Genomic DNA, 25,152 nt, shown 5'->3' with positions numbered 1-25,152 from the left:
CCATGCACGGCTACGTACGCACGGCGACGATGTTGATGTGGACGATGTTCATGAGTGGTTGGATGACAACGAGGGCGATCCTGGGTATCAGACGTTGTCTGATATCGAGATCACGTCTTCAGTTGCAGGCATCAGTACCGAACTTGAAGATTCCGACGACGAAGTTGACGATGATGCGGACTCCTCTCAGCAGGACATTACTCCAGCCATCCCCAAGCTGAGCGCACTCCGGGAACATCTAGAGTTCGTCCTAGACTACCTGGAACACCCGGACTGCGACAGGGAGATTGGGCCCTTGGGACTCGTGGAGGAAGTGCGTGCTTTCCGGCAGCGCATCATTAATCGTCAGAATCGTCGTTCATTGTGTCAGTGAACCATTGACAGTTTTTTCAGGCCCGTGACCCCCGCTGTGCCCAGCCCTGGCTCCACTCCGTTGCCTCCCCAAGACAGGCCCTCATGCTCCGAGCCACAGCCCAGCACAGCCACGGTGGAGTCACCGCTTGACGTGAGTTTGCGGCTGCCTTGAGAGTCGTCTGCAGTGGGTACGCCATCACCACGACCCAGCGATGCACCCCTAGGTTGCCTGCTAGTGATACTATCGGACTCTGAGAGTGAATAAACAGCAAGAACTTCTCCACTGGACCACACAGGAATTTACAGTGTTGTGCCGTGAAAAAAACAGTGTATTGTGTTAAGGATTTACAGTTGTGCAAGGGACAGCATGGTGGAATGATGAGGTGAAACGAGCTGTGGAACAAAAGAAGAAGGCATATGGTGAATGGTTGGCGAGTAGAGGTAGGGGAGAAGATGAGAGAGAGAAGAGAGAGGTATATGTGATCAGGAGAAGGGAGGTTAAGAGACTGGTGAAGGAGAGTAAGAAGAAAGTGGATGAAGAGTTTGGGAGGAATCTGAGTGTGAAATGGAGGGGGAGTAAGAAATTGTTTTGGAAGGAGGTAAAGAAAGTAAGGCAGTGTGAAAGGGGAAATAGTAGGGGAGTGAAAGATAGGAATAATAGATTGTTGGTGGAGAAGAGAGAGAAATTGAGGAGATGGAAGGAGCACTTTGAGGATTTGTTGAATGGAGAGAGTGAGAGCAGTGTGAGTATAAGTGGTTGGGGAATGGCTGGGAGAAGAAGAGATGAGAGGAGGGAGGAAGAGATCAGTAGGTCGGAAGTAGTGGAAGCGATGAAGAAGATTAAGCTAGGAAAGGCCCCAGGAATTGATGGAGTGTGTGGTGAAATGCTTAGGTATGGGGGTGAGATTGTTGTGGAGTGGATATGGAAGTTGTGTAGATTGGCTTGGGAAGAGGGAAGGGTTCCAGAGGACTGGAAATCAGGTATAATTGTTCCTCTGTACAAAGGAAAAGGGGAGAGAGAAGTATGTGGTAACCATAGGGGTATTTGCCTTCTTAGTGTGACTGGTAAAATATATGGTAGAATACTCATTGATAGGGTTAGGCATATGACAGAGGAGCTAGTTGGAAAAGAACAAGGGGGATTTAGGAAGGGAAAAGGGTGTGTAGATGAGATATTTGTTCTAAGATGTTTAGTGGAGAAGTATCTAGAGAAGGGAAGGAAAGTGTACGCTGCCTTCATGGACTTGGAGAAAGCTTATGACAGAATAGATAGGAAAGGTATGTGGAAGGTATTAAGAATATATGGAGTGGAGGGGAAATTGTTGAGTGCTGTGCAGAGTATGTACGAGGGAGCTAGGGCTATGGTGCGAGTGGATGGTGAGCTGAGTGAGTTCTTTGATCTCAATGTGGGACTGAAACAGGGGTGTGTAATGTCTCCATGGCTGTTTAATATATACAGTATATGGATGGGGTCGTAAAGGAGGTACAAGGTAGGGCAGTGGATGTGGGGGTGGCCCTAATGAATGAGGGTGAGATTTGGAAGCTTCCAGTGTTGCTGTTTGCTGATGATACAGTATTGTTGAGTGAAGATGAATGGGAGTTGCAAGGTTTGGTGAATGAATTTGGGACAGTGTGTAGGAGGAGGAATCTGAAAGTTAATGTAAACAAAAGTAAAGTTATGGTGTTTGAGAGGAATGAAGTCACAGAGTGTGCAGTGAGGTTGGATGGTGAGGATATGGAGAATGTGAGTGCATTCAAGTACTTGGGCAGTGTGATGAGTAAGGATGGAACTTTGGGGGATGAAGTACGTGAAAGGGTACAGCAGGGAAGGAAGGTTGTTGGCACACTGAAAGCAGTGATGAGAAATAGGGAGGTGAGTATGGAAGTTAAGAAGTCACTGCATGATGGTATTGTGATCCCTACCCTGACGTATGGAAGCGAGGCGTGGACCTTGCAAGAGGGGAACAAGTCAAGAGTGAGAGCAGTGGAAATGAGTTACTTGAGAGGAGCATGTGGAGTGACATGGAGGGACAGGTTGACGAATGAAGAAGTGAAGGAACGTTGTGGGGTAGATGTGGATGTGGTTGAAAAGATTAGGAGAAATACACTGAGGTGGTTTGGACATGTGGAGAGGATGGAGAATGAAAGACTGACTAAGAGGGTGTATGTAGGTGAGGTGGAGGGAGGGAGAGGGAGAGGTAGACCGAGGATGAGGTGGAGGGATGGGGTTGAGAGGTATATGAGGGAGGGGGGGGTGAGTTGGGGGGAGGGGAGTCAAATGGTGGGTGACAGAGTGACTTGGAGGCGTTTTGTCTGCGGCCACCCTTTGCGGGATTAGGGCGTCGGGCTATAGATAGATAGATAGATAGAGAAAAGACTCAATTGAAAAAAAATTTAACGTAAATAGACTTGTTTGTTTTGGCTTTGGAAAATTATAAGAATGGGAAAAGTTAAAGTGCAACACTTAGTAAGTTACAATGAAGCATTAGTTAGACAAGAGTGTACACTGTGAGGAGAACGGACTTCTGTGTGCAATTGACTAAGTTCAGTGCAAGACTTCATGAACAGTGTACTGCAAGTGCTTCAGGAAATCCTTCTTACTGTCAGAGTCCGAGAGGAGGCGGTTATTCATCAAGGTGGCCATGGACTTGCTGTAAGTAGGCAGAATGTTTCATACTGTACTTTTTTCCATACTATACCTACCTCATTTCACTCTTTAGTGTCCTTTATTGGTGTGAATAGGGTGTTAGGAGCTATGCATGTGTAGTAGGAAGATGTTTTTCTGAGTTAGGCTAGGTTAGGGCCATAAGTACCAGTCCAGGAGCCAGTCACCAGAATGTTTATTATTGTATGAACCTACTTCTAAACCTTCATTTTATGTTTCTTTTGCATTTATTTCAGTCATTTATGTGCCTTATTGGTATGATTTGGGTCTTAAATAGGTGCTATGCATGTCCAGAGGGAGTTGTATAGGTGTTTCTCTGAGTTAGGGTCCATAAGTACAAGTCCATAAGCTGGGGCCCAATATCCGGACAGAACCAATATCCGGACCTACCTATGGCTCTATTACGTCGGATATTGGAGTGATTACTGTATATATTTTTATTATGAGAATAGATTATATGGCATATTTCAAGGAGAAATAAACAGTGAAAATTAGCTAACGTGTGCACGTGAAGTGTTGTCAGGTATTATTTAGTCAATTCCAGGTGTATGGCACTATCACTTACCTTATTTCTTTTTTGTATATATTATTTGCTATATGAATAGGACATAGGGCTTATTTCAATGGATGAAATCAGTGGAAAATTCCAGGGAAGATTTACTTAGCATAGCACGGCCGGGCAGGCGAGAGGAGAGGGTAATGGAGGGGGGGTAGGGAGGGGAGTCAAGAACGGGGAGAAATGGCTAAATTGTCAACAGTGGATGAGAGCACAGATGAGATTAGGAGTGCTAACTAGTGTTGGACATTGGTAGTACTGATTGATGATACAAGCCACCACTTGAAAGCCCAGGCGAATTCAAAATAACAGAGAATCACAAAAGTGACGCCCCGCGGTATGATCTCTTGCTCCCAAGCGTCACGAAAGTGACACCCCGCGGTATGATCTCTTGCTCCCAAGCGTCACGAAAGTGACGCCCCGTGGTTAAGGGGTTAATCCCGTAAGGGGTGGCCACAAACAAATCACCTCCATGTCATCCTGTCCCCTGTCATTTCACTGCCCAACTCCCAGCTCATGCCCCCCTCTGTCATATACCTCTCTACTCCATCCCTCCATCTCATCCTCTTTTTTTTTTTTTTTTTTTTTTTCTGAGGAAGAAGGAACCAAAGACAACGAGCCCGCAAAACATTCCTTCCGAGAGAAAAACAAAATAAAAGAAAGAACCAAATTCAAGATCCGATCATTTCGAGATCCCTGAACACTCTGCGTTTGAAAGACTGGAGATCATAGGAAGCAGGAAATACAGACAGAGGGAGACAGTTCCAGAGTTGACCTGTTGCATAAATGAAAGACTGGGAGTAACGGTCAACTCTTGCATTAGAGAGTTGGACAGAAAAGGGATGAGAGTTTGCTGCCAGACGGGTGCTTCGCGCCCGTCGTAGAGGTGGAGGAATGCAAGCAGACAGTTCAGAGGAGCAGTGACCATTAAAGTAGCGATAGAAAAGAGATAAAGATGCAACAGTGCGGCGAAGAGACAGAGGTTGAAGGGAGTCAGTAAGAGGAGGAGAGTGAATGAGACGAAATGCCTTTGACTCCACCTTATTGAGAAGAGCTGTATGTGGGAAGCCTCCCCACACATGAGAGTTGTACTCCACACGGGCGGATAAAACCCCCGTATAGAGTCAACAATTGTGCAGGGTAAAGAAAGAGCGGAGTCGGCTTAGCACATCCAATCTCTTGGAAGCAGATTTTACAAGAGATGTAATATGATCTTTCCAAGATAAGTCCCGAGTAAATGAAACCCCAAGCATGTTCAAGGATGATGCAGGATTAAGCTGAATATTATTAAACATTAATGGGTATTTGTCAGGTTGATAGATGTAAGAACTGAGTCTTAGATATATTAAAAACAACCATATTATTTTTACCCCAGTCAGAGATACGAGCCAAGTCAGACATTAGGTGTGCCATAGCCTCATCCCTTGTTTGTTGAAGGAACTGTTGAGATGGGCGTTGCGGTAACCGAATGGAAAGGTGAAGGGTGGAGTCATCAGCGTATGAGTGGATAGGGATAGATGTACAGCTTAGAAGGTCATGGATGAATAATAGGAAGAGAGTTGGTGATAGGACAGAGCCCTGAGGAACACCGCTGTTGATAGATCTAGGAGAAGAACGATGGCCGTCTAGAACAGCGGCTATAGAACGACCAGAAAGGAAGCTAGCGATGAAGGCACAGACAGAAGGATAGAAACCGTAGGAGGGCAGTTTGGAAATTAAAGATTTACGCCAGACTCGATCGAAAGCCTTTGAGATGTCAAGTGCAATGGCAAAGCTTTCGCCAAAGTCCCGAAAGGAGGATGACCAGGAGTCTGAAAGGTAGGTGATAAGATCGCCAGTGGAGCGTCCCTGACGGAACCCATACTGACAATCAGAAAGAAAGTTGTGATAGGAAAGATGCCTTAAAATTTTTCTATTGAGAATTGATTCGAAAACTTTTGAAATACAGGACGTTAAAGCAATTGGACTATAGTTGGAGGGTTGGGAGTGGTCACCCTTCTTTGGGACTGGCTGAATGAGAGGAAACTTCCAGCAAGAAGGTAAGGTACAAGTTGACAGACAAAGGCGAAAGAGTTTGCCTAGGCAGGGTGTAAGCACAGAAGCACAGTTCTTGAGAACAACAGGAGGGACCCCATCAGGCCCATATGCCTTGTTAGTACTGAGGCCAGTGATGGCAGAAAATACATCAGCTGAAGAAATTTTAATGTCAGCCATGAGGAAGTCAGAGGGGGGAAGTGATGGAGGAACAGCACTGGAATCGTCTAAGGTGGAATTGGAGGAGAAAGTCTGTGCGAAGAGATCTGCTTTATCAGTAGAAGAAATAGCTACAGAACCATCAGAGTAGAAAAGAGGAGGGAAGGATGATGAGGTAAAGTTGTTAGAAAGGTTTTTGGCAAGGTGCCAGAAGGAGTGGGAAGAATTCGAGTTGTCAGTCTTTCACTCTTCATCCTCTCCACATGACCAAACCACCTCAGTGTGTTTCTCCTAACTCTTTCTATCACATCCACATCTACACCACAGCGATCCTTCACATCCTTATTTGTCAGTCCGTCTCTCCATGTGGCTCCACAGGCTCCTCTCAGATAACTCATTTCCACTGCTCTCACTCTTGACTTGTGTCCTTCCAATAACGTCCAAGCTTCACATCCTTATGTTAATGTTGTTATCACAATACAGTTATGTAGTAACTTTTTCACTTCCATGCTCACTTCCCTGTTTCATATCACTGCTTTCAAGGAACCAGCAACCTTTCTTTCTTGATGTACCCTTTCAAGCACTTCTCCCTCCCAACTTCCATCCTTACTCATCACACTATCTATCTATCTATCCATTGCCAGACGCCTCAATCCCGTTTGGGGTGGCCATAAACAAATCGCCTCCAAGTCGCCCTGTCCCCCGCCATTTCACTGCCCTGCTCCCAACTCACACCCTCCTCTCTCATATACCTCTCCACCCCATCCCTCCATCTCATCCTCAGCCTCCCCCTCCCTCTTCCCCCCTCCACCTCACTCACATACACTCCCTTCGTCAGTCTTTCACCCTCCATCCTCTCCACATGGCCAAACCACCTCAGTGTGTTCCTCATAACACTTCCTATCACATCCACATCCACACCACAACGCTCCTTTATATCCTCATTCGTCAGCCTGTCTCTCCATGTGACTCCACAGGCTCCTCTTAAATAACTCATTTCCACTGCTCTCACTCTTGACTTGTGTCCTTCCAACAACGTCCAAGCTTCACTTCCATATGTTAGAGTTGGTATCACAATACTGTCATGTAGTAACTTTTTCACTTCCATGCTCACTTCCCTGTTTCTTATCACTGCTTTCAAAGAACCAGCAACCTTTCTTTCCTGCTGTACCCTTTCAAGCACTTCATCCTCCAAACCTCCATCCTTACTTATCACACTACCCAAGTACTTAAACGTACTCACATTTTCCAATTCCTCACCATCCAACCTCGCTGTACATTCACTGACTTCACCTCTCTCAAAGACCATCATTTTACTCTTCCCTACATTCACCTTTAGATTCCATTTCTTAGACACACTCTCAGACTCAACCACCAAGCCTTGCAGCTCCCCTTCGTCTTCACTCAACAACACAGTATCATCTGCAAACAACAGTACAGGGAGTTTCCAAACATGTCCTTTCTCACCAGGGCCACCTCAACATCCACTACCCTACCTTGTACCTGTTTTATTACCCCATCCATGTACAGATTGAACAACCATGGAGACATAACACATCCCTGTTTCAACCCAATTTTCAAAGAGAAAAATTCACTTAGTTCACCATCCACACGCACTGCAGCCTTCGCACCATCGTACATACTCTTCACAGCATTGAACAACTTCCCTTCTGCTCCATATATTCTTAACACTTTCCACAATCCTTGTCTGTCTACCCTGTCATATGCTTTCTCCAAATCCATGAAAGCCACATACAACTTCTTTCCCTTCTCTAGAAACTTTTCCACTACCGAAGTACTTAAAAATACTCATATTTTCCATTTCCTTAGTGTAAACCCACTGCACGCTCATAAATAATTATATTTATAAAGTCAGTGATTAACCTCGCTCCCATATCTTCTGAGGTTTTCAGCATTTCAGCATTCAACCCAGACACACCTGTTGCCTTCCCCACTTTCATCCTGCCTATTGCCCTGCTTACAGTAGCAGCATCAATCAATGGCCAAGGGCCTTACATTGGATCTGCTGGCTCCAAACTTTCTCTGTCCCAGTCAAACTCCTCATTCAACAACCGATTGAGTGGCTTTCCGGGCGTCTTTAATTTCCCATGTTCACCTTTACCTGTCCTTCATCATTCTTCATATGCTGCTCACCTAAAATATCCCTGTTCTCCTTCTTCATCTGGTTTGCCACCCTAAAAATCATATTCTTCCCTCCCCCAGCACAGTATTTAGGTTATCAAGTAAAAGTCCCTGAAACTCAGATTTTGCCCTGTGAACATGTTTTCTAGTTCTGCACGTGGCAGCAAAGTATTCCTCATTGTTACCACCCTTTTTACATTCCCAGAAAAACCTTTTGTTCTTAATTGCAGCTTCTACACACTCATCACAGCACCAACTTACTTTATGTCTTGGGGGCCCTCATTTTACATCCACACACTGAATCAGTAACACTCATGAAGTTGTTCTTGAGGGTTCTGTAGTGTTCATCAACACTTCTGTCAATGTCTTGTAGGCATTATAGGCACTAGCATATACAGTGGAAGCCCAGAATTCGTACACCCCTCTGGTTGTACAACTCGGTTTTCGTACAGCTTTTTTGTCCAAAAATCTCTCCAGTTTTCGTACAACAACCCGCTATTTGCATCAAGAGACGCAGCATTTTAGGTGCCATGTCATCGCCAGTTCCGCTTTGTCTTCTGCCAGCTACACATCAGTTATACAGGCTTCATTAAATTTTGTGATAAATTAAGTACTGTATTTTTGTTAGAAAACTGTACATAATCATGTGCCCCAGGAAGATTAGTGAGTCAACTGGAGCCAAAAGAAAAACAGTGAGAACAACAGTTGAGCTGAAAAGAGAACTCAATGCAAAGTGTGAAAGTGGAACCCTTGTTTCCAATCTTGACATTCATAATGGTATGGCGAAATCTACCGTTTCATCCATACTAAAGGACGGATTAATGCAAAAGTCATTGTTTCTTATGGAAAAAAAAATTATTCGGTTTTCAAACAATTCGCAGCTCATACAGCCTCCAGGAACGAATTGTGTATGAATTCCAGGGTTCAACTGTATCTCGTATTACAATGTGCAGTATGTAGTGTCTGCTGGAGACATACATAGCTTCTTACCAGAAATGTCAATTCACATGATGTGTATCCACAATGCTGTTATCCCAGACAAATGATGTATCTCAAACAATCTCATTTTAGTCTAGACGATACAAGAATTTCATGATACTAGCAGGTTAACCAAACTGAGCCAGTTACGTGATGTCATGGAAACTAACCATGGAAATCTACCAGACACTACATCCTCACTGAGCCATATATATTCTAAGATTTCGGAGGGCATAGTCAGACAGACCGAGTATGATTGAGAGCAGAAGGCAGGAGGTAGGGTGAGCTAGGAGGTTTGCTGTCCTGCTATCTTACGGTGTCAATCACATTTCGAAATAACTGTACAATAAACTCCGTAACCCAAGAGTGCTCTGTAACTCACCTCGCTTATGATAAAGAATACAGAGAAGGGGAAGGTAAGAAAGAGAGAGACCTACCTATTCACTCCACTCGACGACACACCATTTTACTTGCAGCGGCCCACATTTCACTCCACTGATGATAGAGGGGAAGCCATTAATCTGTGATTCACCTACAATTTCTCCATCTAATCTAACTCTCACATAATTTTATATGATGTCAGTATTCTCACATCCACTACAATTGATATCCTAGGTGTTACTCTAAACCCCAACCTAAGCTGGACAGCTTATGTTAAATCCCTTGCAAAAAATGCTTCCAAAAAATTGGGACTTATGTACAGAGTTCGTGAGTTCTTCACTGATGAGCTGATGGCCACAATATACAAAAGTCCTGTGCGTTCTCAGATCGAATATTGTTGACCACTGTGGAGTGGATGTGGAGCGGTTGCATTGAGGCAGTTGGACAAAATTCGAAATAAAGCCATTGGATTAATCAGTAATCCCGCCATCACACAAGACCCTCCTCTAATATCAGTACGTAGAGATGTTGCTTCTTTAGCATTATTTTATAGATATTTTTACCGTAAGTGTTCAGACGAACTGGCTTCAATTGTTCCTCCCCTTCACATTTTCTCATGAAATACTCGGGCAGCTGGGAGCGCCCATGAATTCACACTCTCTCCCCCGCAATGCAGAACCTCTGCTTATCAAAATTCATTTATCCCCAGAACTACTACTCTCTGGAATTCACTTCCTGGGAGTTGTTTCCCACAAACATTTAATCCACATCAATTCAAATCCAGTTGTTATAAACATTTTATGAATGGAGGATGCCTTTAGGCACATGGACTTATTTTTTTTCCCCTTTGTTTTTCCTTCCTCCATTCATTTTTTATTTAAAAAAATAAACCCTCGGCTATGTTCGTCGATAGTCTCCTTGTTCAGCCACCACTCTACTCATCTGTCTTTAGAAAGCTTCCCTTACTGCTTGGTTTTTCAAATTCTGTGATAGGTCCTCTTTTTCATCATCCTCTTCTTGAGCACCATATCACATATCAATAACTTGTGTTGCTGCACACACTCCTCGCTCCTTATAACTTTAACATCCCTCACTAACCTTCTATCAGCCCTCCTGACCAGGAAATAGTCTATCTGGTTTTGCTATTTCCCCCAGACTCGTATGTAATCAACCTACTCTCACTTTTCTACATGTGTTGCAATAAATCATGTTCCCTCCTTAAACTAGAGTGTCCTTTCCCCTTCCTATTTCCTGTACCATATGCTCATCCCCCTTGTACTCCTTCATATCCTTGAGCTGCTTAACCTTCATGGCCATTTAAGTCCCCTCCCAAAACTACAATCTGATCATCCCCCATACCACTTACTACATGTATTAAGTCATCCCAGAATCTATCCTTCCCTACTTCATCCAAGCTTGCTTGTGGTGCATACGCTGATATAAATGCAAACATTATTCCACCGAACAAAATTTTCATTACAATCTTTCACTGTCATCTTAAATATCGGGACCAACTGCCTAGCCCTGGGCTCCTACGCTTCTCATGGGGCAACGTAGGATTGGATGATGGATGGATGGATGGAATTATCCTTTCACTGACTCTCATTACATTCACGACATATTCCACCCATTTTTCCTAAACCAACACACCCACACCACCATACCAATCTGCCCTACCCTGCCAAAACAACTTGTAACAACAGTCCCTCATGGCAATCATTCTGGCTGATCCTCCCCTATACCTGACTTCTTGCATACATCCCACATCCACTCACCTTATATTCAGTGCCTCATCTACTTCCCTCGCTCTACCTCTCTAACATCCCACATTCCTTGATGCCACCCTGATCCCTCGGTGATTTAGTTTCCTCAGGCTTGCTTTGAATTTCTTTCTCCTTTTGTCGTAATCGGTAAGAATAAATAATGGGGAGAGATGCCACAGGTCCCACCCACCTGCACAGTCCGAAGTCCAGGCATAGGACTTATAGCCCACCAGCTGTGACCAGTGGCTGTGGCAGTGGCCTTGGATCACCCTGCCAGGACAGCTACAGGGACACCCTACAAGAGCACCTTGGCATTGTAACTGTTAATAGGGTAGCCTCCTGGAACGCTACTCCCTGGCTCGGGCTTCAGTCTATGGAGCAGAAGCAGCAACCTGGGAACCGCAGTGCCAGTACCCTCTAGCACAGGTTCGAGCCCCATCCCATCCTGGCCCCAAAATCTATGCTGGCAGACCCTTTGTCATGCCTCCCCTCAATAGGTCATCCACTAGGTAGCAGGGACAAAGTTTTCTCACCGCACGTCCATGCTGGCATCGACCCCTGTGATGTAGTGTAGTATGTTGTGTGACGTGTAAAGTGGGTGTGGTGTAGTGCATGAGATGGAGGAAGTGCATGGGAGAGTTTGCTGTCTTCTCTCTATGTTAGTGTCACACTGAAAAGGTCAGCAAAGGGGGATGGTCAGCTTTCTGGTATCTAGTGAAACAGGAGCTCCAGCTCTCCCTATCACCAGCATTCTCATTCCCCGTGGAATTACCACCTGATCAGCTGGTGCTACAGCCCACTCCCTTAGCAGAAAAAAAAATCTATTTATCTGTCTGTCTGTCTATTCCCAGATGCCTTAATCCTGTAAGGGGTGGCCATAAACAAATCACCTCCATGCCACCTTGTCCTCTGCCATCTCGCAGCCCACTCCCCAGTTGACACCCCCTCCCTCATATAGCCTACCTCTCCATTCCATCCCTCCATCTCATCCTCTGCCTTCCCCTCCCTCTCCCTCCCTCCAGCTCACTCATATACACTCTCCTTGTTAGTCTCTCACACTCCATCCCCTCCACATGGCCAAACCACCTCAGTGTATTTCTCCTAATGATTTCTATCGTATCCATATCCACACCACTATGGTCCTTCACTTCCTCATTTGTCAGCCTCTCTCTCCATGTGACTCCACATGTTCCACTCAAATACCGCAACTCATTTCCACTGCTCTCACCCTTGACTTGTGTCCATACAACAAGGTCCAAGCTTCGCTTCCATGCTTTAGGGTTGGTATTGCAATACTGTTATGTAACAAATTTTCACTTCCATGGTCACTTCCTTATTTCTTATCACTGCTTTCAAAGAACCAGCAACCTTCCTTCCCAGTTGTACCCTTTGATGCACTTATTTTTCAAACTTCCATTCTGACTCATCACACTACCCAAGTACAGTAACCCCTTGTTATACGATGGGGTTCCGTTCCTGAAAACCCCTTCGTATAGCAAGCCCATTATAGAATGGGGTCAATGGGGATATGTTCCCAGACCTGCCTAAACTCTCCCATGCACACACCTTAGCACTCGCATACAAGAAATATCCTTATGTTTAAACATTTAAAGTAACACATTAACCCCTAGGCACCGGGCATGGGTAGACCTATGCACGTTCCAGAACCTGGTTGTTTTTTAGGATGATCAGCTTTCCCCAAAATAAACTTTTTTTCATTACAAATCAATCACAAATGACAAAATACACATAAAAAGCGCATACGTACTCTCTATTGGCGATTTGGAGGTAGTGGTGTGGTGTGAGGGAGCAGGTGTGTGGCGGCTGGGCTGAGCTTGTTTAAGGTCACGGTCAGGGGCGCACCCAGGGGGTAGGGCCCCGGGCCCAGGCCCCCCCTATTAGCTGTCTGGGTCCTTTAAAAATTTATATATATTTATTTTGATAACAGCAAAACATGAAAAACTGGCAAGTACAAACAAAGAGTAACACATGAGCCAGCAGCTCTCTGACTCAACCTGCATATGACCTCCCAGTAATTATCAGATTACCTGACCTCACCTCACTACGGGCCCCCCCCTTAGAAAATTCCTGGGTGCGCCCCTGGTCATAGTGGTTTGATGGCGGTGGCTGGTGGAGGGAGGAGGGATGATATCTCGTGCTAGAATAAGTGTTGAGTGTGTCTTTGTTTCTCTCCCTAATTTACAATGCCGTATGAACACAATATTACAACTAAAATAGCAAAAAAACACAAGAAAGTAACTAATAAAGATTGGCTTATTTTGTGTTTTCCATGATATTTATTTTTTGACAAACTTATGTCTGTTTAGGTATTCACAGTTATTTACACACTATTTACACATTATTTCACTGTTTTCAGTACTTCTTGACAATGTGATACTCCCGAAAGGCTGGCTATGGTCAGTACAAGTGTTTTCAAGCACCCATACACTCTCCCCCTCACCCCTCATGGCTAGTAGCCCTCCCCACTACCCCACCCCACTCTACCCCTCCTGACCCCTACCCCTACCCTGAACCAGTATCAGCTGTTTCCAAGGCCACACTCTCCCTATGCCGGCCTCCCACCACCCTCCACCACAGCCCTCCTCCCTGCTGGGCTGCCCTCCCACCCCCACAGCCAGCCAGCGTGACCCCACCCACCAGCCATGCCGGGACAATACTCTGAGTCCATATGGCGTGCTATAAAGTTCAAACATGCCAGCGAAAAATTAAAATGTCATATGATGTGGACCATAGGCCTCTACCAACACATCATATGACGTGGACCGATGCCTAGGGGTTAATAATGAATAAAGAGGAAAAAAACATGAAAACTACAGTATACAGTAGTTCTTACCTTTACTGAAGTAAGTAGGGTTGTTGATGTGGTTCCGAGACAGTTCACCCTGAAGTCAATTTGCCGTCAAAATGTGGACAGTTCCCCGTCAGGACAATTCCCCATCATTCTGTAAATATCTATCTATCTATCTATCTATCTATCTATAGCCCGTCGCCCTAATCCCGCAAAGGGTGGCCGCAGACAAAACGCCTCCAAGTCGCTCTGTCACCCACCATTCGACTACCCTCCCCCCAACTCCCCCCCCCCTCTCTCATATACCTCTCAATTCCATCCCTCCACCTCATCCTCGGTCTACCTCTCCCTCTCCCTCCCTCCACCTCACCTACATACACCCTCTTAGTCAGTCTTTCATTCTCCATTCTCTCCACATGTCCAAACCACCTCAGTGTATTTCTCCTAATCTTCTCTGCCACATCCACATCCACCCCACAGCGTTCCTTCACTTCTTCATTCGTCAACCTGTCCCTCCACATCACTCCACATGCTCCTCTCAAGTAACTCATTTCCACTGCTCTCACTCTTGACTTGTTCCCCTCTTACAAGGTCCATGCCTCGCTTCCATACGTCAGGGTAGGGATCACAATACTATCATGCAGTGACTTCTTAACTTCCATACTCACCTCCCTATTTCTTATCACTGCTTTCAGTGTACCAACGACCTTCCTTCCCTGCCGTACCCTTTCACGCACTTCATCCCCCAAAGTTCCATCCTTACTCATTACACTACCCAAGTACTTGAATGCACCCACATTCTCCATATCCTCACCATCCAACCTCACTGCACACTCTATGACTTCATTCCTTTCAAACACCATAACTTTACTTTTGTTTACATTAACTTTCAGATTCCTCCTCCTACACACTGTCCCAAATTCATTCACCAAACCTTGCAACTCCCATTCATCTTCACTCAACAGTACTGTATCATTAGCAAACAGCAACACCAGAAGCTTCCAAATCTCACCCTCATTCATTAGAGCCACCCCCACATCCACTGCCCTACCCTGCACCTCCTTTACAACCCCATCCATGTATAAATTAAATAGCCATGGAGACATCACACAACCCTGTTTCAGTCCCACATTGAGATCAAAGAACTCACTCAGCTCACCATCCACTCGCACCGTAACCCTAGCTCCCTCGTACATACTCCTCACAGCACTCAACAATTTCCCCTCCACTCCATATATTTTTAATACCTTCCACATACCTTGCCTATCTATCCTGTCATAAGCTTTCTCCAAGTCCATGAAGGCAGCATACACTTTCCTTCCCTTCTCTAGATACTTCTCCACTAAACATCTTACAACAAATATCTGATCTACACACCCTTTTCCCTTTCTAAATCCCCCTTGTTCTTCTCCAACTAGCTCCTCTGTTATATGCCTAACCCTATCAATGAGTATTCTACCATATATTTTACCAGTCACACTAAGTAGGCAAATACCCCTATGGTTACCACATACTTCTCTCTCTCCTTTTCCTTTGTATAGAGGAACAGTTATACCTGATTTCCAGTCCTCTGGAACCCTTCCCTCTTCCCAAGCCAATCTACACAACTTCCATATCCACTCTACAACAATCTTGCCCCCGTACCTAAGCATTTCACCACATACTCCATCAATTCCTGGGGCCTTTCCCAACTTAACATTCTTCATCGCTTCCACTGCTTCCGCCCTACTGATCTCTTCCTCCCTCCTCTCATCTTTTCTTCTCCCAGCCATTCCCCACCACTTATACTCGCACCGCTCTCACTCTCCACATTCAACAAATCCTCAAAGTGCTCCATCCATCTCCTCAGTTTCTCTCTCTTCTCCACCAACAATCTATTATTCCTGTCTTTCACTCCCCTACTATTTCCCCTTTCACACTGCCTTACTTTCTTTACCTCCTTCCAAAACAATTTCTTACTCTCCCTCCATTTCACACTCAGATTCCTCCCAAACTCCTCATCCACTTTCTTTTTACTCTCCTTCGCCAGTCTCTTAACCTCCCTTCTTCTGCTCACATATACCTCTCTCTTCTCTCTCTCATCTTCTCCCCTACCTCTACTCACTAACCATTCACTATATGCCTTCTTCTTTTGTTCCACAGCTCGTTTCACCTCATCATTCCACCATGCTGTCCCTTGCACACCCTTGCATCTCCTCCTCACTCCACAAACTGCCTCACACGCTGTGCCTATCTCTTCCGTGAATATCTTACATACGTCTTCCACCCCTTCCATCTGCTCTAGCTCATACCTTCCCAGTCTTTCTTCCACTATGCTCTTATACTCTGTCATTTTCTCACTATCTTGCAATTTCTCCACTCTTCTCACAGGAGTTGCTTCCTCCTGTCTTTCCCTTCGTCTCCTCAACCACTTTCTTTGCAGCTCTACCTTGGTCATCACTATGTGATGGTCCGAGACTCCATTTCCCCACCCTCTCCGCACTGTTGCATCCAACACTTGTCTTCTCATTCGCTCATCCACACATACGTAGTCTATCATTGCCTTTCGTTCAACAAGTTCACCATCCATCCTCCTCATTACTCTCCATGTATACCGGTGGATCATCTTATGCTGAAAGTAGGTGTTGGCTATTGATTAATTGATACATTAAGAACTAATTTTTAGGGGGATCTATCAAAGTCTATGTTAATTCAATAGCATAGGCTTTGGTTATCATTTATATGTTGCACTTTTAGACAATAATTAGCTTGTTTTCTACCTGGCTGTAGTTGACGTTGAATTACTGTATATTCTAGTGTCACCCATAGCTGTCTTCATTCATTTCTATTGGTACTACAACATCTTGGGTATATGTTGAAATGACATTGAAGAGGTACAAGTATTCAAAAACTAGTGTACTTGCTAAATAAGTTGATATGCAAATAAATGATGGGGAATCGTCCTGACGGTGAAAAGTCCTGATGGCAAATTGTCTTGTTATTGTTGTGACGGCAAATTGACTTGATGGCGAATTGTCCCAAAAACTTTATACAGTAATCCCTCTACTATCCGAAGTAGTAGGGCCAAAGACATGTCTGGAAAGTGGTCCCATCCGGAAAATGGGCCCCTGGCTCCTGGACTGGTACTTAAGGACCCTAACCCAGCCTAACTTTTAAAGCCACCTAAATAACTCCCAACTGGACATGCATAGCACCTATTTATACCTATTTAAGACCCTATTCACACCAATAATGGACATAAAGCATGAAATAAATGAAAAGGAACCAAAGTATGAGGAATTAGAAGTGACTGTACCTCAGCCAGGGTACTTATAGCACGTCTGTGGCCGCCTTTTCTAAGGATTTGGCAGTGGTGAAAATGCTCTTGAAGCACGTACAGTAATCCATGTTGTGCTGCACTTAATTCTTTGCACTGTGAGTTATAATTGTTTAACACTGCACATTGTTCTTAACTGCACCACGCCAGTTTCAACCACCAATTTGCACTCCACAGTTGATCCTTTGCACTCTAAGTTCTAATTTCTTAACACTGCACAACACTGTAAATTCCCAAGTGGTGTAGTGGCGAGGTATTGCAGTTTATTCACTGTTTATTCACAAAAAACGAACACGTGTGGCTTCCATTGCGATAAGCATCTACTCACCATCGAAGTTAGGGAGTAACTGTTGATGACAGGGAAATAGAGTTGCCAGATCGCAATGGCCACATTACCAAACTCCTCAATTTTCATTACTAAATTTAACTTTTCATTACCAAACTCGTAAAGCTAGCGTGTATTTTTCACTAATTATATATACAAGTGGAAATACAGGTAATCACCCTCCTTATAATTAACAGCATGTTTATTTTCACACTATGTAGGCTAGCAGATTAATCAGAGGAACAAACAATCCACCATCTCCATCCTGTGTATCTTCATACATGTGAAAAATCTGTCTGGTAATGCATTATTCTGATTCATTACCAAACGAATTTTTCATTACCAAATTGGCCCATATTTGGTAATGAAAAATACCAAATGGCAACTCTGACAGGGGAGGGGGGAAGGGGGAGGAAGGAAGGGGTGAAGGGACCATGGTGTAAACCAGCTGTTCAGCGCCGTGCGGCAATTTCAAATGACAGGTGGGAAAAAATTCGGATTTGGGGGGGATTTTTTCTTTTTTTGGCCATTTTTGGGTTCCTAAGGTCCAGGCCCACAATGTTCGGTAAGTGGGGTGTCCGGAAAGTGGGCGTCCGGATAGTATGGGGATTACTGTATAGACCTAATATGAAGATTATTCGTATAATTCCAAAGTATGTCAGTCGTTCACTTAAGGTCATAAGGCATTTGTATAAATGCCAATGTTTCGTATGTAGCTTTATGTTAAACAGTGAAGGAAAGATCATAAATCGCCTGATTTGCATTTCAGTACAGTATATAGTATTTATATTTTTTCAGTTAATACCCATTATTTGATGCCATATTTTACATTTATTATAAAAACAATAAACCACCATCACTTTTAAAAGTATTAAGAATATATGGAGTAGATGGGAAGTTGTTGAATGCAGTGAAGAGTATGTATGAGGGTGCTAAGGCTGCAGTGTGTATGGATAGTGAACTGAGTGAGTTTTTCTGTTTGAAGGTTGGGTTGAAGCAGGAATGTGTTATGTCTGCATGGTTGTTCAGTTTGTACATAGATGGGGTTATTAAAGAGATACAAGGTAGGGCAGTGGATGTTGGAGTGGCCCTAATGAGAGAGGGCAGTGTTTGGAAACTCCCTGTACTGTTGTTTGCAGATGATACTGTGTTGTTAAGTGAAGACGAATGGGAGCTGCAAGGCTTGGTGGATGAGTTGGGAGAGTGTGTAAGAAACGGAATGTATAGGCGAATGTAGGGAAGAGTAAAGTTATGGTCTTTGAGAGGGGTGAAGTCAGTGAATGATGAGGAAATAGAAAATGTGAGTACATTTAAGGACTTGGGTAGTGTGATGAGTAAGGATGGAAGTTTGGAGGGTGAAGTGCTTGAAAGGGTACAACAAGGAAGAAAGGTTGCTGGTTCCTTGAAAGCAGTGATAAGAAGCAGGGAAGTGAACATGGAAGTGAAAAAGTTATTACATGACAGTATTGTGATACCAGCTCTAATGTTTGGAAGTGAAGCTTGGAGGTTGTTGGAGGGACACAAGTCAAGAGTGAGAGCTGTGGAAATGGGTTATTTGAGAGGAGCCTGTGGAGTCACATGGGGAGACAGGCTGACAAATGAGGATGTGAAGGAGCGTTGTGGTGTGGATGAGGATGTGATAGGAAGTATTAGGAGAAACATATTGAGGTGCTTTGGCCAAGTGGAGAGGATGGAGAATGAGAGACTGATGAGGAGAGTGTATGTGAGTGAGGTGGAGAGGGAGAGAGGAAGGGGAAGGCCAAGGATGAGATGGAGGGATGGAGTGGAGAGGTATTAGAGAGAGGGGTGTGTGAATTGGGAGCAGGCCAGTGAAATGGCAGAGGACAGGGTGACGTGGAGGCGATTTGTTTGTGACCACCCCATTTAAGGAATCAAGGCATCTGGCAATAAATAGATAGACTTTCATAACTTATATAATTTAAAAACTAGTGTACTTGCTAAATAAACTGATATGTAAATAAATGACAGGGAATCGTCCTGACAGTGAATTTACTTGATTGCAAATTGTCCCGACTCCGAGGCCAAGGGATAGTAAGAGCCTCACAGCCCTCACTCATCACTGTCAGAACTGGCTGGCTGGGCAGGGCTTTCTGATGAGGCTGGAATGGTGGATGAGCGTGTGTTGTCCAGTGCCGACCGTGTGGGGACATTTGCGTTGCGTTCAAGCATTCGCCGTTCACTGAGCCATGGATGGTCCATAGTTGTAGCGAATCGTTCCCATCGTATAGCGAGTGTACAGTACTAAAATGTCGATGTCATATAAGCAAAGTTCTGTATAACGAGGAATCGTATAATGAGGGGTTACTGTACTTAAATGCAATCACATTTTCCATTTCCTCATCGTCCAACTTGACTGTGCATTCAGTGACTTCATATCTCTCGAAGAACATAACTTTACTCCTCCCTACATTCGCTTTAGATTCCATTTCTTACGCATCCTTCCAGACTCATTCACCAAGCCTTGCAGTTCCTTTTCATCTTCACTTAACAATACAGTATCATCTGCAAGCAACAGTACAGGAAGTTTGCAAATGCTACCCTCTCTCATTAGGGCTGCCTCATCATCCACTGTCCTACCTTGTATCTCTATTATAACCCCATCCAAATACGTATTGGACAACCATGGTGACACGACACATCCGTGTTTCAGTCCAGCATTAAGATAGAAAAATTCACTCATTTCACCATCCACAGACACTGCAGCCTTAGCACTCTCATGCATACTCTTCACGGCATTCAGCAGCTTCCCATTTACTCCATACATTCTTAATATCCACATTACTTGTCTATCCACTGTGTCATATGCTTTCTCCAGATCCATGAAGGTGGGATACAACTTCTTTCCCTTCTCAAGAAACTTTTCCACCAAGAGCCTAAGAATGAATATCTGATCTACAAAACCTCCTCAATTCCTAAAACCTCCCTGTTGTTCTCCAGCTAATTCCTCTGTTATTTCCCTGTCAGTAAGTATCCTACCATATGCTTTTCCTATTACACAAAGAAAACAAATACCCCTATGATTACCACACACTTCTCTTTCCTCTTTGCCTTTGTACAGGGGCCTAATTATACTGACTTCCAATCCTTTGGGACTGCATGTCTTCCAGGCCAGTTAGCTCATCTTCCATATCTATTCTATTGCTGTCTCTCTCGCATGCTTCATCATTTCACCACACACTCCACCAGTTCCTGGGGTTTTCCCCATTTTGACTTTCTTCATTGCTTCCACTACTTCCATCATATTGATCATTTCCTCCATTCTCACCACCCTCCTTCTCCCAGCCGCTTATACTCACATTACTTATGTTCAACAGTTCTTTAAAGTGTTATCTCCATCTGCTCACTTTTTCTCCCCTTTCCAATATCAGTCTGCCATTATCATCTTTCACTTCCTTACTAACTTTTTACCACCCTGCCGAACTCTCTTCACCTCCATCCAAAACATTTTCTAACATTCTCTCAACTTTACACTCAGATTCCTTCTAAATTCCTCATCCACAGTCTTCTTGCTCTCTCTTACTAATCTTTTCACCTCGCTCTTCGTCTATTTATAACTCACTCCTCCATCTCAACTTCTTCCATGCCTCTGCCTCCCATCCACTCACTATATATGCATTCTTCTTTTTGCACCACAGCTTGTCACGGCATGTCTCACCTCTGTATTCCACCATGCTGTTCCTTGCACCTCCTTTCGTCTTCTCATCACCCCACACCCCACCTCACATGCTGCACAGATTTCTTTTGTGATTATCTTGCACACATCTTCCACCTCCCCCATCAGCTCCAAATCATATCTACCCAAGCACTCCTCCACGTCTTTCTTATATTCTGCTTTTTTTTTTTTGCAACCTTTCTACTCTCCTTGTATGGGCTACTACTTTCTGTCCTTCCTCCTTCTCTTCATCCATCGCATTTGTACCATGACTTTCACCACCACCAAGATTTGGTCAGAAAGTCCACTCCCTCAACCTCTGTATGGTCATTTATCCATTACACACCTTCTCTTTCTCTCCTGCACATACTTATAATCACTAACTGCCCTCTGTTCATTCAGTTCACCACCCACCCTTCTCATGACTTGCCACTTTGCATATTAACCCTTTCACCTTGGTTGCTGTTCTTGTTTATTTTATTCAAGTTAACATGGAAGATTTGCTTGAACTGAGAAATTGCAGCAGTTATAGGCTTCAAAAATTATTAAGCTTTTTTTCTTCAGCAATTTATACACTTGGGAATTTTATTTAATTATCACTGAATACAGTAATTTTGTTCATTTGAGAAAAGCCTAGCAATTGAACAGTTAATTCATCTGTACATCCATCCAATCTTTTATGGCCTCATCAAGAGCATAGGAGCTAGGCTGTTCAGTCCGAACAAGTGTGGTGAGAATTATGGACCCTTCATTATTTTCCTCCCTCCTCAACAGAGCCTATTGGTGGCAGGAGTAGTGGTGGTGCAGGGAATGGCATTAATGGAGCACGAGGCTTCCTGCAAGTTGGGGAGTGGAGCTATCCCCTCATTCCAGCACACAGCCCTGTCCTACACTCCTTTTATGGCGCATATATGTTCCCAGATGTGACCAGCGGTGTTGAGGGTAAGTTCTGGGATGGCTGTGTAGCTTACCAGTGGTGTAAGATAATGGTGGGATAAGATATAATGTGATTTGCTAAGTATGTGGAGTAAGGAAATCTGTTTATAATAAGGAAGAAGGGAGTGTTCTAAGAAGATATGGTTGTAAGAAGAGAATGGTTGTTGATAGAGTGGTGAAAAGGATATGTGAGTGCATTTGAAGGTGGAAGGTGGTGTGCTTGGCTGGGAAGTTGGATGAATATATTAATTGAGTATGTGAGAATGTGAAATAAGGAAGTTGCATGATGCTAGAGAACTGACAGAGAGTTTAGGTGGTTGGTTGAATTGTACGAGTATATGGAGGATCACATGGAAGAGGGCAAATGTGGTACCAATTTATAAGGGAGGAAACAGGGAAGAACCCCTGAATTATAGACCAGTGTCCCTAACCAGCATGGTCACAAAATTGTGCGAAAGAATTCTGAAAGATAGATGGATAAATTATCTGGAAGAGATGAACATTTTGGCTGATAGTCAGTTGGATATAGAAGTGGAAGGTCATGTGTTTCCAACTTGTTGAGTTTTTACTCAAGAGCAATTGAAGTGCGACAGGAGAGAGATGGTTGGGTGGATTGTGTGTATTTAGATTTGGAGAAGGCCTTCGACAAGGTACCTCATAAGAGACTAATGTGGAAACTAGAGCATATAGGAGGACTGAGGGGGAACCTCCTGGAATGGATGAGAGACTTTTTGAGAGACAGATAAATGAGGACAGTAATAAAGGATATGATGTCCGGATGGAGGGAAGTAACAAGCGGAGTCCCACAGGGCTTGGTGTTGGCGCCAGTAATGTTCCTGATTCATGTAAATGATATGGTAGTGTTTGGAAGGGTAGTGTTTGGAAACTCCCTGTACTGTTGTTTGGAGATGATACTGTGTTGTTGAGTGAAGACGAAGGAGAGCTGCAGTTTGAGAGAGTGTGTAAGAAACGGAATCTAAAGGTGAATGTAGGGAAGAGTAAAGTGATGGTCTTTGAGAAAGGTGAAGTCAGTGAATGTACTGCGAGATTGGATGGTGAGGAATTGGAAAATGTGAGTACATTTAAGTACTTGGGTAGTGTGATGAGTAAGGATGGAGGTTTGGAGGGTGAAGTGCTTGAAAGGGTACAGCAGGGAAGAAAGGTTGCTGTTTCCTTGAAAGCAGTGATAAGAAGTAGGGAAGTGAGCATAGAAGTGAAAAAGTTACCACATGACAGTATTGAGATATCAGCTTTAACGAAAGGAACTGAAGCTTGGACGTTGCTGGAAGGACACGTCAAGAGTGAGAGCAATGGAAATGGGTTATTTAAGAGGAGCCTGTGAAGTCACATGGAGAGACAGGCTGACAAATGAGGATATAAAGGAGCGTTGTCGTGTGGATGTGGATGTGATGGGAAGCGTTAGGAGGAATACACTGAGGTGGTTTGGCCATGTGGAGAGGATGGAGGGTGAAAGACTGACGAAGAGAGTGTATGTGAATGAGGTGGAGGGGGGAAGAGGGAGGGGGAGGCTGAGGATGAGATGGAGGGATGGGGTGGAGAGGTATATGAGAGAGGGGGGTGTGAGTTGGGAGCGGAGCAGTGAAATGGCGGGGGACAGAGCGACGTGGAGGTGATTTGTTTTGTGGCCACCCCGAATGGGATTGAGGCGTCTGGCAATAGATAGATAGATAGATGGATATGGTAGATGGTGTGAACAGTTATGCAAGTCGGTTTGCTGATGATGCAAATATCTTGAGGAAGGTGGTGGTTGAGGAGGATTGTAAAATGCTGCAAGAGGATCTGGATAGGTTACATGATTGGAACCGGATGTGGGAAATGAAATTTAATGCAAAGAAATGTAAAATATGGGAAATGGGTAAAAGTACCAAGAGGCCATCATTGAATTATTTGGTGTGTAATGAACCAATCACAAAAGCGAGAGAAGAGAAAAATTTGGGAGTGCTGGTCCAGGACAGTTTACCACCTGAAAAACACATTAATAAGGCAGTTAGAGAGACGTATAAACTCCTGACTAATATAAGAGTAGCTTTTCATGATATGGATGAGGAGATGATGAATATTTTGATAGTGGCCATGATTCGTCCCAGGTTAGAATATGCAGCAGTAGTGTGGTCCCCAAACAAAAATAAAGATATAAACAGGATTGAGAGAATACAAAGAACAGCAGCCAAAATGGTCCCCAGTCTTGCAGATCTGCCATACAGAGAGAGGCTGGAGAAGCTGGATTTGCCTTCCTTAGAAGAAAGGAGAAAGAGAGGAGACATGATTGCAGTGTTCAGGACCATGGTGGGAGTAGATAAAATTGACAAAGAAGTTCTGTTTTTATGGGATAAGAGAGTAACAAGAGGACATGGAATGAAACTGAAGAAACGAAGCTGCTTGAAGGATATGAAGAAATATAGTTTTCCGTATAGATTTATAGACCTGTGGAATAAGAGATTGTCCAGTCTAAAAACTTAAGTGAGTTTAAAGCTAAATTTGACTTACTGAGAAACAGATGGGACCTCATGAGCGTAGCTCATTTCCTGTATATCACAAATAGGTAAATACATGACAAGTGTTTAGCATCCCCCCACCTTTTTTTTCTTTATTTTTTGTTTTTTAATTTATTTTTTTTTTAATGTGAGGAAGAAGAAACCAAAGGCAATGAGCCCACAAAACTGTTCCTTCCAAGAGAAAAACAAAATACAAGAGAGAGCCAAATTCAAGATCCATTCATTTTAAGATGCCTGGACACAGTGTTTGAAAGACTGGAGATCATAGGAAGCAGGAAATACAGACAGAGGGAGACAGTTCCAGAGTTGACCTGTTGCATAAATGAAGGACTGGGAGTAACGGTTAACTCTTGCATTAGAGAGTTGGACAGAAATGGGGTGAGAGTTTGCTGCTAGACGGGTGCTACGCGTAGAAGTGAAGGAATGCATGTAGACAGTTCAGAGGAACAGTGACCATTGAAGTAGCGATAGAAAAGAGATAAAGATGCAACATTGCGGCGAAGAGACAGAGGTTGAAGGGAGTCAGTAAGAGGGGGAGAGTTAAT

The 25,152-nt window shown here is 44.0% G+C and overlaps 1 protein-coding gene across 1 annotated transcript in view; it reads left to right on the top strand.

The window, feature by feature from the left end:
* Nucleotides 1-25,152, top strand: part of spartin — a 556,986-nt gene that overhangs the window by 267,377 nt on the left and 264,457 nt on the right. The window contains exon 7 of the mRNA XM_080276831.1: nt 21,930-22,097. Within this exon, the coding sequence (XP_080132957.1) occupies nt 21,930-22,097 (168 nt within the window). The remainder of the gene's footprint in view (nt 1-21,929; nt 22,098-25,152) is intronic.

Source organism: Coenobita brevimanus, chromosome 67 (genome assembly GCF_032717465.1).
Source record: "Coenobita brevimanus isolate Jiangsu-jjx chromosome 67, ASM3271746v2, whole genome shotgun sequence".
Classification (NCBI taxonomy): Eukaryota; Metazoa; Arthropoda; class Malacostraca; order Decapoda; family Coenobitidae; genus Coenobita; species Coenobita brevimanus.
This window is presented reverse-complemented; position numbering and strand designations above follow the sequence as displayed.